Source organism: Nomia melanderi, chromosome 1, assembly GCF_051020985.1.
Source record: "Nomia melanderi isolate GNS246 chromosome 1, iyNomMela1, whole genome shotgun sequence".
Lineage (NCBI taxonomy): Eukaryota > Metazoa > Arthropoda > Insecta > Hymenoptera > Halictidae > Nomia > Nomia melanderi.
In genome coordinates, this window is record NC_134999.1 from 11,728,296 (window position 1) to 11,743,389 (window position 15,094).

General features: G+C 40.8%; 1 protein-coding gene across 11 annotated transcripts in view; it reads left to right on the top strand.

Annotated features, from left to right (window-relative positions):
* CtBP (C-terminal binding protein) overlaps window positions 1-15,094 on the top strand; it is a 40,874-nt gene that overhangs the window by 5,126 nt on the left and 20,654 nt on the right. For 4 of the 11 annotated variants that reach the window (XM_076366029.1, XM_076366024.1, XM_076366036.1 and 1 more), the window contains exons 2-7: window positions 11,970-12,413; window positions 12,521-12,808; window positions 12,895-13,083; window positions 13,180-13,269; window positions 13,409-13,565; window positions 14,011-14,188. In XM_076366029.1, coding sequence (XP_076222144.1) covers window positions 12,216-12,413; window positions 12,521-12,808; window positions 12,895-13,083; window positions 13,180-13,269; window positions 13,409-13,565; window positions 14,011-14,188 — 1,100 coding nt within the window. In that variant the 5' untranslated portion in view covers window positions 11,970-12,215. Of the gene's footprint in view, window positions 1-4,228; window positions 4,817-10,151; window positions 10,376-10,871; window positions 11,369-11,463; window positions 11,578-11,969; window positions 12,414-12,520; window positions 12,809-12,894; window positions 13,084-13,179; window positions 13,270-13,408; window positions 13,566-14,010; window positions 14,189-14,592; window positions 14,883-14,936; window positions 15,083-15,094 lie in introns of those variants that run through there. The other 7 variants (XM_076366028.1, XM_076366041.1, XM_076366044.1 and 4 more) reach the window with 7 other exon arrangements.

The following is a 15,094-nucleotide window of genomic DNA, read 5'->3' on the forward strand; positions in this document are numbered from 1 at the left end:
GCACTGATAACGGCACGATAATGCGAAAAATGTGCGTGTATCGTGTGCGACAATCGTACGCTTCTTCGGTATTTATAGAACTACATATAAAATAAATCATTCACCGCTTCTTTTTTTTTGTTTTTCTAATACTAGAACTATCAAGCACTTAAACTGACTTTTCTAAATTTCTTTATAAAACTTATAACTGTGTATTTATCAAGATTTCAATTGATTTATATTTCAGCGTAGGTATTACTAAATCAGCTTCTTTAACGATTTTTCAGAAAAGCATCTGTACCTCCTCAGTAATTGTATAAAAAGAAATCAGGAATGGGTCATTCTAACTTATCTGGTAGTTCTAATGTTAATTATCGCGAATCTCAATACGAGCAAAATTAATTTTTCTACCACATCTGATTGTGTAGTAAACTACATCTTTGCACAATGATGACCGGGTCACCGATGACCCGGAAGTTCTTCACCAGAAAATAATCTGTTTCTTAATGACTAACAAAAATTTCTGTTACCTAAACGGCTGTCACGTTTCAACCAACATTCATCTCGTTCATCTTATGAAAATTGATTTGAAATCATTTTTAAAAAGTGTTGTGGAGAAAGAAGTGCGCAAATAACAATGGCACATTAAAGGCGCGGGTAAAGTTTTCGTAAACTTTACCAGCTGTGGTCGCTTCTTGTCTTCTGTTGATTTTCGTCGCGTAATTAAACCATGAAAAATTGTCGCGGGAGGAGGGGGAGCTGCGAAAGCTGGCCGGATACTGGGAGCGAGAAACAGAGATGGAGGAACGGCGGTAAAGGGGAAAAAGTGTCCCTGTCTCGTACGAGGCTCGGGTGGAACCAAACCGCGGCGGTTATTATCGATCTCTCGGCATCGTTACACTTCGTCCGGGATCCGTACAAGTGCGGTAAAAGGCACGAGAGAGTGGTTACATCGATTGTCCACGGGCTACACAGAAGCGGCGTTCTATACGCTGTTTCTAAAATAAGTAACCAAACTTTTTCACCTTTTTTCGGTGAAACTGTACATTCACTTGAAGAATTGAGAACTATCTCGCATTCGTAAGCAGAGAAAATGCTTCCTTTTCACCTGTAAACATTTCTTTTTTAGAAATTCCTTTTCGCAGACAAATTATTCTCATTGTTTCTTGTTACTTTTTTAACGAGAAGAAACTTTAAAACCAACAACAGAGGCTTTACTAAAGATGGCGTGTCGATTTGACCCTGCTATTAGAGTTTTATAGGGAAGGTCAATTACACAAGCCGCGCATCCTCCCCATTCTATGATTCTTTGTGCCATAGTTTCCGGGAACAGATACTTTCCGTCGTTGCCGTTGCTGCCGCCGCCTGCGTTCAAATTACCTGAGATTCTATACTTGATTTTCCGTAACGAAACGGAAAATGCCCTGCAGGGTTGCACAAGGCGTGTCCTGTTCGAGAAGAAAGTCATTCCTGGCAGTTTATGAGGAATGCCCGTTCGAGTATTAAGCTCTCGCAAACTTGCCCAGGTCTGTAAACCTCTGTCGCAAACAAAAGGCGGCTATAACTTGGAGACACGCGTTTCCCATACGTCTCTCCCCATGAAATCTTCTTCATACCTAAGGTGAAGATTGTTAGGGACAGAAGGGTTGTGCCAAAGAAGAAACAGTTGCTTGCTTATTGTTACTGGAACTCCAGCTATCTCCTAAACATGGGAAAACAAAGAGTCACATTATATTCGTATCGTCATCCATATCTTAGTGTCTTTGGGTAACATTACATTTTCTGGTTTTATCACAATAAGTAAATTATACGGTCTCAGTGACAAGTAAAATATTCTTTTGAATATAAGTAAAAATATTGTTGTTATATATTTGACATTTTGTTCCCAAATTTCGCACAGCTGCAGATATTTTTATCAGCTATTATATAGAGTCATGGTATACATTAAATCTGATTGTGGATGGGTGCTCCACAAAGAGGGAAAGAGAGAGCGAAAGAACGGTGTGGACGTTGTAACAGGTGCCCCCACTTGGTCTCTCGTTCTCCCCCCTCTTCGCTTCGATGCTTCTCTTCCTTTACTGTTCTCTTCAGATTCGTTTCGTTCGTCCTGTGTGTATATCTTGTAGCGTTTCCTATCCTCTTTCACTTCGTCGCTACTTAGCCGCTTTTGTGTAAGGCTAGCAAACTGACCTGACTCAACTATCAGGTATGCTACAATCCACCGGCACGTCTATCTTCGGGGGAGAGAGCCCGAAGAAAGCTTCCTTTTCTCTTTTCGATTTCGTTATAAACGTAAACGACGTTTCCGTTGAAGTCAGAATCATGCGGGACCCATAGATGTCTCAGGTAACGTGATTTAGAAAGCTTTCGAGCCTTTGTCGAATGTCGTTAAACTTTATTAAAACAACCGTATAAAGAAAAAATATATAAATTGTAAAAAAAAAAATACTTATACGATTCTGACTAAATTGGTGATTTATGGTGTTAAATGTTACATGTTGAATATTGATGGGGAATCCTTGGTTAAATTTAATCAGGCTTCCTCGATGCTAATTCCCTAAATATCGTTCGAAAATTTATATCTGATAAATGTGAAAGTGTGCCAGACGGATTTGCGCGGAGAGATACGTGACAATTTCTACGTAATCAGTCCGCGGAACGATCGAATTGTCACGCATGCATACCGATTTATTTTCTGGAATAAGGAAAAGCGTAATTACCGGTGGCACTATTCAGGCTACAAGCTTGATCGATTCCTAGGATGCCCCGACACAATAGAATGAAAATACAGATATCGCTATTCGTCTTTGCCAGTCTTGCGGAAAACGGACATGGATAGTTATAATAGCAGATAAATGCGCATGTATTACGTAAATAACTGGAAAACAATGCGTCTGAAGCACGCAAAAGGAGTAGCACTGTTTACTACACTTAGAAACTCGGCCACCTATGATCACGCGCATATATAACGCTGCCTCGATTGTGACAGGATGCCCTTCCTTCGTGCAGATTCAAATGTCTTCAGCTTAACCCCTAACGCCCTGAAAGTATTTTAATACTTTGACTGCTACGGCGGTCACCGATGACCGGAGCTTTAAGATTACAAGAAAATAATCGATTTCGAATACAAATTTTTCGTAACGTAAATAACTATATCAAAGAATCAATAATTCTTGTTTTTTATCTTTGCTATAGAAAGGATAAGTGATACATAAAACGCTGATGTCTTTCGTAGCAGTCAACGTGTTAACACGTTCACTACCAGCGCTTATTTCGGTGACAGTCTCTTCAGTTATAATATTTTCTTCAATCCAATAAATCTTCTAAAGAAAATATTAGAAAAATGAAACTGAAACGAGTTATTGAGTTCCTAAATATAATGTCGTAGCTTATAACTTTAAATAACAATATTTATAAGATTAATTTCATTTGCTTTGTATAAAATATAAGACTGCGCCTGTCACAAATATGTGACGCTGTAACGAACGTGTTAAGCTACCGTTTTCATCAATATGCTACCACGAATCAAACACGCTTCGATTTTTTATAAAATTTATTTAAACATTCGTGAAAATAAATGTCCAAAATAAAAACTAGCAATAACACCTTAAGACCTGTACAATTGAAAATCATTTAAAGTTCAGAAATTTACGTTAGTCAAATATCGAACAGAGAAAGTAATCTTGAAGCATAGCTGGGTAAGAGAGACCCACGGATGTCATGAATCCCCATGTTTACTGCCAGGTCAAAGAAGGGCCGCAGTGTGTTGCGCGCGTTTTACTCCACGGATAGCGCAGTCTATATAGATGTCCGCATTCTCCCTCCGTTTCGCATGCGTTCCGAAACCTACGAAATAGTTCATACGTTGCCGCGATCGCTGGACACGGAACGAGTTAAAACGTAGAATGAAAGAGAGAGAGAAAGAGACAAGATAACAGCGCGAGCGCGCGCGCGCGAGCGAGATGACGCGGAGAAAAAGGGGAAAAGAGGAAGAAGAGGTTCGTCGGCACCGGGCGACGCGATTTAGTCCAAACGTGAAGTACGACCTCGGTATAATGGGGGTAGCGCATCGCCATTGTAAACAGACTTGGAAGCAGTAAGCAGCTCCGGGATTTAGTTCGATGTGTCGGAGGATGAGGACAGCGGGAGGTGGTTGAGTGAGACGGGGAATCTGACGGTTGGGTTGAGGAGAGCCGGAGTAGGGTGGCGGACGGGTTGGCAGAGAAAGAGGGGGGAGGAGGACGTGTCGTGAAGAGTGGGGCAGACTGTCGAGGGTGGGAAGTTGCCGAGACATCGATCGAGCCGACCATTGCTTGCCACACTCCACTACTAGGAGTCAAGATGCCATATCCACTACGAGGAACTAAACTCCATGAAACTACTCTCTGCCGCTCTCTACGCACTTGTCCTAACCCGCTGTAACTCTGTATAGGTGTGCGCGTCGCGCGCGCATAGGTCGAGCCAAGCGTGTTGTACGCGACTGTTGGAGACGACCAGAACGGGAAGGACAGAGGAGACGCAGCCTGCAGAGATCGAGAAGATATAAGATGCGATTTTTTCCTTTCTTCTTTTTTTTTCATCTGTTTGCCCTCCGCGTGTGTATTACGTAGCGAGCGAGCGAGCAACGAACAGCGTAGGTGTATAGGTACGACGAGCACGAGGAGAGAAACAAGTGTACCGGGGTTTCACTCATTGCCGTTTCCTCGGGAATCGCGCGCGCGGAGGAGAGAGAAAATCGTTTGTATACACTTTGCGGTCCCATGAGGTCGCCCATATACACACGTTGTACTCTCGGGTCGTTCGTCGTGAACGTTCTCGCGACCGTAGCGGGCGTGAAGTAAGTTATAAATTGGTCCTCTAATACGTGGACGAACTCGTTTTTGTTGTAACCGTCTCGGGTAATGGGATATAGCTCATTAAGCGTTACTAATGGATTAACGTTACTTTTACGACTTATTGGTCGCATGTTTCAGTGATCGACATGTTGCCTCTGTGTCTGTGACTTAACTTTGACATCATTTCCTGGGTATACAAGATGTTCCATCTAACACTAACTTCTTCAAAATATCTGTTGACACGTTGAATGTCATGGGGGTCACCGGTGACACCGAACAAAATCGGATTACTATAGTTCATTCAATTAAAAGATGATTATCTAGAAACAGTTCTATATTACAAATAGTGCTAGCTAATGCGGTCACATTCAGCTCGATTAATATGCAATAATGATAATGCGATTCAGTCGGATGATTTAATATTAAATTCTTTCCGTTTGGTGTATTTTGCTCTATGAAATCGTACGGTATTCAACGTGTTAATATTAGAATTTTATAAAAGTGTTGCTTACGAAAGTCGCATAGTTTCATGCTAATCACTGAATGGTAATACTAGTTTTACTCCATTGAAAATGATAAACGAAGGACAACGTTCTTTTCTTAAAGGGAACGTTATGTTTTATTAGCATTTACTGTTTCTATGCAATTAATAGCGTTTAAAGTATTGCACGTAATTTAATCACGTGAAACACCTTGTATAACGCATCTCTGGGAGTCGTTCGCTTTGCTTGGATACATCTTGCATGGGAAAATTATATTGGTCGCGTTCATGGTGGAACTAAATAAATGGCTGTTACGTTTCTTCCCAAGTAGTACTAGGCTGGCCCGATTTTAAACTTTCCGACCGACTTGTTTAGGAAATTAGTTTTCACTTCTTTTGTGATCGCTGACCTTCCTACTCGCTTGAAAATATTTTTGTTGGACTCGCCGATGTACACTGCAAGTTTAACAAGCAACACTCTTCGTTCCGTTAGGCGTGATTTATTCCGCGAGGCACGTCCAGAACGGGTGCGGAAACAATAAGAAAAGTTAGTCGGCGGTTTATGTGGAAAATTCTGATTCAGAGCGGAAGAGGATATAGGGAACCGTAAAGAGGAGGGGTTGGCAAAGTCGGCGGAGTGTATGTAACTTTGAAACTTAACAAGGGTATATTCATCGCGTTCCCTACCATGAATAGGGGACATGAGCTGGCACATGTCTTGAACGTACTGATATTGTTCCTTTTTTGTATGGTGCTCAATCGAGCCCTTCTTGACCTAACGATGAAGTCATGCGGACGGACAATCTCTATTTCCCGGATTGTAAAATCATAAATTAAGCGGAGCGTAAAGAAGGGCGACACGTGTGCAGGTAGAACGCCGAAAAGGGACACTCGAAAACAAACACGAACGCTTTTTCATTCTTTCTTTGTGTTTAGTAGCGTTGACTACCGTCTTCGACAGCTGAAACGAGGGTTTTAAATTTCACAACACTCGAGTGTGACCGGGAACTATACAAAGTCAGTTCCTCGTTGTGGTTTCTAATAGGTTCATTCAGTTGATTTTCATTGTAAAGGTCAAATAGATAATTAAAGGATTCGACGAATTTTAGTTTTTTCAATGATATTGTAAATAATCCGAGTTTCAAATTATTCTGTAGCATGTATACTTTAAGTAACATATGTAACTTACACGGGGTATGCATATTGTACAGAAATGTTACATGGAGTATAACTATAGCTATTGGTAATTTTATTGTATAATATGATCGAAAGCATCATTAAATTCGGTGGTTTTATTCTGACCGCATATTGTATACAATATATTCCGCGGAACAATTACGGAAATTATCGTCGAAATCAACTTGGAACGTTGAATATTTGGTCTACCCAGTGCGGTGAGTCACTGGGCGAGCCAAATTGATCAAGTGTCACCCTGTAAAAGCACCGAGGTATTAATGCATACACCTATATCGATCAGTGCGTAACAGAGAAGGGATACCGGGAGTCCACGTTGCAAGCGCGCGTTGCATGTGCATCGACATTTGTGGAACCGGGTGCATTCTCAAGGCCGACGCACCAACTGAATTCATGGAGTTCGAGAAATACTTTGCCCGGCATCCTATTACTTTCCCCGCCATTTCTCTGTTCTTCATTCTTTATTAGTTCGTTCCTTAAATACAAGAACTATGATATTTCGCGAAATGTAATCATTATAAAAACGCTCCCGAAACACAAACTGTTCTATCGAGACGTAACACGATTACAGATTTCGTAACATGCTTTTTGTTTCCAATATTTTGTTAATCATTTTTGTCGACAGGAAACTCGTTTGTTATTAATTTTAAACGCGCGGTCGTAAGAACAATTTGTTTCTGCGTCTTCTTTCAGGGAATGGCGATCTAGGATGTTTCTTTTACCCGCGAGAGAACGCTCGTAACTTCTTTTTGAACCGCATACACGCGAATCTTGAAAGATAAACCTCCTCGTAAGTACCAACTGGACCGGTTTCTTTTTTTGCCCGGCCGTACCATCAAAGGAGGGACAGTACCCGACCGTGCTGACTGGTATCTGTTACAAAACGATGCTCGCGAGCCTTCCACACGCGTGCATGTGCAAAGGGAGAGGGCGACGCCGAACGTTAAACGACCACGCGCTTTCCTCGGAATTTCGCAAACTTTGTGTCGGAATTTCGATCGGTGCCGAAGTGGCTGAAGGAGTGAGTTCGCAACGGGATGTTAGCAGTAGTGGGAGGAACACATCCTTCTTCCTGGAACGTTTCGTCGAACTTCGCGGGCTTCGGCTAGCCGTTTTCCGAGTCACTTTTACTTTTTGCGGTTTCACGCGTAATTCTCGGTCCCGTTCGGAAAACCTTCGGACCCCGTGAAATTTTCGTTGTTCCGCGGGTACAGTCGTCTGAGAAATGAACTGCTCACAACAATGGAGCAAACACCTCGTCGACCTTCATGCGCACAGCGAACGTTTACCGGTAAAATCGAAAATTAACGTCAAATTCGTTCAAAATTCTTTTCACTCTCTGCACAAGGATGTTAGGGAAGGGTCATTTTTCTACGCGCGCGTTCGACGAAACGCAGCTTCCACCGACCAAACCGTTCTCCTGCACCAATACGCACCGGCTTCCGGTTCGCTCGGATGCGCGTCGGGGCGATCGATGGCGATCGATTTTCCTTGTGAAAACTATCGGGAACAATGCTGATTCCGAGCACACATTACTTATTCTTGTAGCACCAGCGAAATCGGTGGGATAGCAGAGACTGTACGAAGGCGCGGGACGAATAGAGGGAAAGAGAAAGAGAAGGGTAAGGAAGAGGACGGAGGGCAGGCAAGCAAGCAAGCAAGCAAGCAAGTAGGCAGGCAGGCAGGGCAGGCAGGCACAGGCGTTGGAGAACCGAAGTTTCGCTTTAGGAGCGGAGAACTTAACTGAGTTAACTTTGCTGCCGAACCAAACTTTCCGCCAACTTTAAGTAGTCGCCTTTCCTCTCTCCCTTTCCCCCAGCCTCCTACCCCTTCTTGCACCCATGGCCGTTTGCTCGCTGCCCGCTGGAGAGACGAACGCGGAGGCGGAAGGTACGGAGCAACAGCCCCTCTCTTTACCCCTTTTCCGACCATTCCGTCGTGGCCAAGGATGAGAATGCCCGAACGCCGACACCGATACTCGTCATCATAATTGGACGAGTTTCTTCTCCTCTTACCTCATTCGTTTTCTTTCTTTTTCCTTCTTTTTCCTTCTTTTGTTTCTTTCCTTCCTTTCTTTTTTCAAACAACTTAGAGCAAACTCTCGCCTTCCCACTACCGCGACAGCGTTTTGTTTTAGTGCGCTCTTTAACAGATTATTGTTCCTCGAGAATCCTTTCAATTACGAGTTTAGCGTCCACGGGGATATACTGTTAGTTATTGTCTTTTATATATATATATATATATTTTTTTTTTTTAATTGAATTGCTTTTTATTTTTATTCTTTGGGCAAGGGCAAGCAAGTTTTGTAGATAGTGTACATATGTATTATATCACGTGAACAATAAGATAAAGTTACAGTTTCATTTTTTAATGTAATACACAAGGTTACGTTGTTGGTGTTTTTTTGTCAGTATCATTAAGAATTTGATTACGTTGGTTTAGGCATTAGAAATACAATTGCCTGTAATGGCTGATTCACGCTTCCCACGTGAACGGTCAAAGAGAAGGTCGAAAACTTCTCTTGCGTGGCAGGACAATTTGATCCGAGAGAGTTGTGTCAAACAAATCGACGCGTGGAACTTTTAATAGCGTTTCTTCAATCTATCGCGCGGCAAGAAAACGTTTACAGTTTTCCCGGGAACTGTTCGCATCGAAAAAGTTTCCGAAGCGTTTTGTTAACGAACCTCTAACTCGATCAGCGCCATCTTTTTTGAGACCGAACACCTTCGTCTCTCAACAAAGAAAGAAAAGAAAAGAAAAGAAATGGAAAGAAAAGACGAGCCGAAAGAAAGGTTCGCCGCGATTATTATCGCAAACGAAGTCGTTTGAATTTCACGTGTCGCTAACAAAAACCTAGTCACCTCTCTGCAAGTTTTGAAACAAACTTTACTTTATCGTGGCTCGATTGTAGGAAGGGAGAGAGAGCCGGCAGGACGAGCTTCCCTCCCACCAACGGTTCTCCGCCAAGTAAAGTTGCTCCCAGGTTAGACAATAATTGGATAACTTCGCCCTCATAGCTCCCCATCCCACCGGCAGCTTCACCGTTCCCCCCACCCTCGGCTCTGTCGCCCTTCCCCTCCTTTCCGCCAACCATCGTGGTTGTATCTGTAACTCGAAAAACTCTGTTGCACACCGAGATTAAGCTGAAGGGTTGAATTCGACCGCTTAGCCGAAACCTCTCGTTTTAAAGGCTCAATGAATTTTTAACTCGGCTCGACGGACGTCTTGACAACTTTCAAGAAGCCCAAAAGCCCCGATTCAAGGAACAATAAACCGTTACTTTTACCGATTCGTAACTATCGTTACCAACGACTAACCTCGTTATTCTGTTTCCTTTTTTTTTGTTTGTTTGTTTTGTACACTTCCTGGCACGTTTGAATTTTGCGATATTCATCGGAGAACAGGTTGAAGACTACACACGCGAAACTGTGCTTTCACGTTTGAGATTTCTATACGTCAGAATTGTAATTGGTATGGAAGTATACTCCCGTTGCAAGTAGTTAACTATGCGCGACTGTACGGTAAATACATACAGTGTTACGAGTCTCTTTCTGAGTGCACTTCCTCGACACATTGCTTTCCCTGCTACTAACCGTGTATTACGTATGATATACGCTGCCAGCTGTCGAACAAGGGCTTAATCTCGCCTCCTTGCCTCTCCTCCTTTTGATGATATGAGCTTACATTTTCGCTGAGTTGGCACAACATGTGCCCAAGTCAAAGTGCTTGGGTTTGCACTCTGCGTTAGTATCGCATCCTCGCTTTCGCTGAGGTCAGCGCCGATCTCATTTTGTAGCCTTCTCCGCGGGCTCTGTTTCCGATTACTTGTGTGTATTGACCGGCAGGATCAAACATTCCTCTTTGGTCCGTCTTTCCCGTCACGGCCGTGCGTAAACGAATCTTAATGTGTATCATTTATCCCGTGTTAACCCAATCACATGGAATGTTCCTACTTCGGTGGGCCACGCTTGACGTGCTCCCCGACGAAATCTCCAAGACCACTCTGGATAAACAGACTTTAATGTATGCTGCGTACGCGGATGAATGATACAGAGGTTCCTTTTTAATTTCAGTTTATCCGAAAGGATTTCGAGAGTACAAGTTTCTTAATAGGCGTGTTTTAATTATTAGAAGTACTAGTTAAAATGAAAATTGAATTTTTTCGTGATTCGGAGTAATATTTTTGTAGTTATTGTGAAAGAATAAATGTTTTGTATTGTCGTATTAACAAGTGTATTACTTGTGAACATTTGAATCAATAGAAACGATCCATTGAAGTGTTTTCTTGTAAATTTGATTTATTTTTTATGATCTTGGCAAAGTATTGCGTGTGACGGCGTCTGACGAGGGCGCCACGTGTCAGTATCTCTACTTTCTTATGGAACTTCGCTGGTTCAGCATTTTTCCGTTCCGCCATATAAAAGCACCGGGCACTAAATCGACTCCGATCCAGCATATTTTTCTGTTTTCGTATAGTTCCCTGTGTAGTAGACACTTGAATATAGACAATATCTCTAGAAACGCGTATTCATGGATTTATCGAGCAGTTAGTCGGAATATTTGTTGTACGAATGTACTATGATTGGTTTACAATTGCTGCCGAAAATGGGCTGAAAATGTCGACCCACTAACCAACGCCAGGCTCTCTATTAACAGTTCCGAAAACATTTGCCCCAGCTAGTAATTCCATTCTCAATGTACGGTGCGATCTGTGCGATTCGTTTTTCCTCTGTTTAGCATCAAAGTGTAGGAAGTTCGTTCGTATTTTTATTTGAGAAAACACAGGCATTGTATTTCTTGGTTTTCTTGTAATTTCCGTGCGTTTCTTTCACTGTACTGAACACAACGCAGTGCGCAGGTTAAGCCGGCGCGTTTCAAGGTAACCTAAAACGTTCTGTTCTGTACACGCTGTTAGATGTTTCGCTTTTCGTGTTGCAAAATTTTCATTCTAATCGAACATCGGCTTATCTGCAGAATCCGTTAAATTATCCGGTACACGATATTGCGTTCACGTGTGAAATGATTACAATAATGCGTCGTATCCCATACATTTCTCTAACATGAAGAAATTCATGAAGGCGTCGAAATGTATGTTTATTAACTGAAGTCTGTAGTTTTTGTATTTTACGTTCTTTGTGTGTGAAGTTTTAACGATAGTAAATGTCTTGTAGGAATCTTTAATAAATATTTTGAAAATTCCATTAATCTTTTTCTTTTTATCAGTGCTTTCATTACTTATTAAGCGTTTGAGAATACTATGCATTTTAGTTACGTTTGTTTGGATGAGTTGTAAAATATGTTTTGTTAATTATTTCAATATGTGATTAGTTCTTTATAAGGATTTTTTTAAATAAAGTATGTAAAACTACTTTTTTCTTTTATTACTTTCTTAATAATTTTGTTAGTTTAATATTATATCTACATAAATAAGAAATAGTTGAATAATGTGTATAGTAAATAGTGTTGTTTAATGTTTTCAGGAGACGGTGTTCAACAAGTCGTGATGCGTTGGAGGTTCGGCGGTCCTTACTCAAAAACCGACCAGAAGTCTGTGTTACAAAGGCAATTTGTGTGACAAATCATAAAAGTGCTACATTGTACATCAAAACATACAAAGAGGCTTCCTTACTAGTGGACAATAGGACTTCCTTGGAAGAAAACAAATATTTTTAGTGACATTGAGAGTACAAGTGAAAAATTTAAAAATTGGGGGGGCTGTTTGACCGATGGACAAACGGAAGATGATGCCCAAACGCCCTCGAATGGAGAACCTGAGGGGTCCTATTGCAAATGGACCCATTCAGACAAGACCGTTGGTGGCTTTGTTAGATGGACGAGACTGCTCTATTGAAATGCCTATCCTCAAAGATGTTGCAACTGTGGCCTTCTGTGATGCACAGTCTACATCTGAAATCCATGAAAAGGTACATCACACAACTTGTAATTCGTAGTATTCAACTTTCTGTTCCTATTTAAAAAGATGAAGTTTGTTCATAATGTTTGGTAAAGAAAGATATTATTTTATTTATAGGTACTAAATGAAGCAGTGGGAGCATTAATGTGGCACACCATAATTTTGACGAAAGAAGATCTTGAAAAATTCAAAACATTACGGATCATTGTAAGAATTGGATCTGGAGTAGATAACATAGATGTCAAAGCAGCAGGAGAACTTGGCATCGCTGTGTGCAATGTGCCTGGCTATGGCGTTGAAGAAGTAGCTGACACCACCCTTTGTCTTATTCTAAATTTATATCGACGTACGTATTGGTTGGCAAATATGGTACGTGAAGGAAAAAAATTCACAGGCCCAGAACAGGTAAGAATTTTTTCCTATATTGTGAGCTTTAGACTTTCTTGTGTATGATTATCTTTACTTAATTAGTTATTAACTTTTTGTTTCAGGTCAGGGAAGCTGCAACAGGATGTGCAAGGATACGGGGTGACACACTTGGAATAGTTGGGTTAGGTAGAATTGGTTCTGCAGTTGCATTGCGTGCCAAAGCGTTTGGCTTCACTGTCATCTTCTATGATCCTTATCTACCAGACGGAATTGAAAAATCTCTTGGGCTTAACAGGGTCTACACATTACAGGTTTGATATTAAATATATTAAATTCTTACTGAATCAGTAACGTCTATGTATGGTGTACAAGGCTTATCTAATAAATTATTGTAATTTTGTTTACAGGATTTGCTATTTCAGTCAGACTGTGTGTCCTTGCATTGTACCTTGAATGAACACAACCATCATTTAATTAATGAATTCACTATCAAACAGGTATTACAAATTAATTATAAAGAATATTTTCATATTATTTTTTATTACTATTACTGGATTGTTATTTTATATTAATTCTTTAAATAATACTATGTAAAATGACATTTCTAATATTACTTTCTGTTATGATCTATCACAGATGAGACCTGGCGCCTTTTTAGTCAATACAGCAAGAGGTGGTCTGGTAGATGACGATGCATTAGCCGGAGCGTTGAAACAGGGCAGAATTCGTGCAGCAGCACTTGACGTACACGAAAATGAGCCATACAACGTCTTTCAGGGTCAGTCTTCACAGTGTGAGTTTTATCTGTCCATACCTAACCTCCACTCATATTGACTAATATTTCCCTTCTCCATCCTGGTCCTTTGCTGTTGGGTAAATATATCAGGTACATGCATCAGAGGTACTGTGGCATGGTTTCTAGAGAAATGATATATGCCGGTGTAAAGGACGGATACATGCTATTAATATTTATCATATCAAATCATAGATTATATGGTTGAATATGTTATTATGGTCACATTTTTTATGGTCTATTAAGAAAGCATGTTATCTGATGTTAATGAATCTATTATTGAATTCATGGGATCATTTGTATTACTATGCAAATATTGCAATACAGCCGCGCTTGTTTATACAATGACTGAATTTATATTTACTATGCACTATGCGGGACAAGAAGGAATTGAATCCATGAATGTTGATGTGAAAATAACCGTCTCAATTTGTCTGTACTACAGGTCCTTTGAAAGATGCACCCAATCTGCTGTGTACACCACACGCAGCATTCTACAGTGATGCAAGTTGCACCGAACTTCGTGAAATGGCAGCCAGTGAGATACGAAGAGCTATCATCGGTCGCATACCTGACTGCTTGAGAAACTGTGTGAACAAGGAATACTTCCTTTCCTCCACCGGGTAAGCATCATTTATATTAATAAAGGCTATGTACATGTATGTATATATAATACAGGGTGGAGCACTTAAATGGGAGCACCTAAACATCTCCCTTATTTATGATCATATGAAAAGAACTCGGAAAAAAGTTATGCTATTTCGAGGATCACGCGTAACGGTAGAACATTTTTTTTTAAAGGTCATTTTCTTCACTAACATTTTAAGGTTGTCGATGTTTCTTTTCATAAAATCGCATCGTTTTCATTGCATTTATCAATGCAGCTTGTCATGCTTTGTAGAAAAACTTACTGAGATCTAAATTTCGATGCCGAGAAAATCTCCGCGTTCAGGGCGAAGCACGTAAATTTGAATAATAACTTTACGAAGGTAAACGTTGCATTACTAGGTACCGTTTCTTTTTACAGGGAATGACAAGCTGCATCAATTAATGAATTAAAAATTATGTGGTTTCGTTTGAAGAAACATCGACGACGTTGAAATCTCGACGAAGAAAATGACTTCGAGAAAAATTACCTTTGTACCGTTACACGTGCCCTTTAAAACTGTGTAACTTAGCCCCGAAGAGTTCCTTTCGTACGACCATAAACAACGGGGATACTTAGGTGTTCCTGTTCAAGTGCTCCACGCTGTCGACATGTATATATACATACTATTCAGCTTATTTAAAAAAAAAAAGCGTAGGGTATACTTGAGTATCGTTGCATTTGTTTCTCTTACACCGGGGAAAAAGATATCGTAATTTTTACAGAAACAGATTTTCAAGCAGATGTTAACTCGTATTACAATGGAAAGAGAATCGAGTGTGTAAAGTAACGTGGTTAGAAGCGTTCGAACCTTTGGATTTCCTAAGAATCGATTGGGCACTTTGTAAAAGGCATTTATCGAAGTGGCCAATTTCTTTTCGCT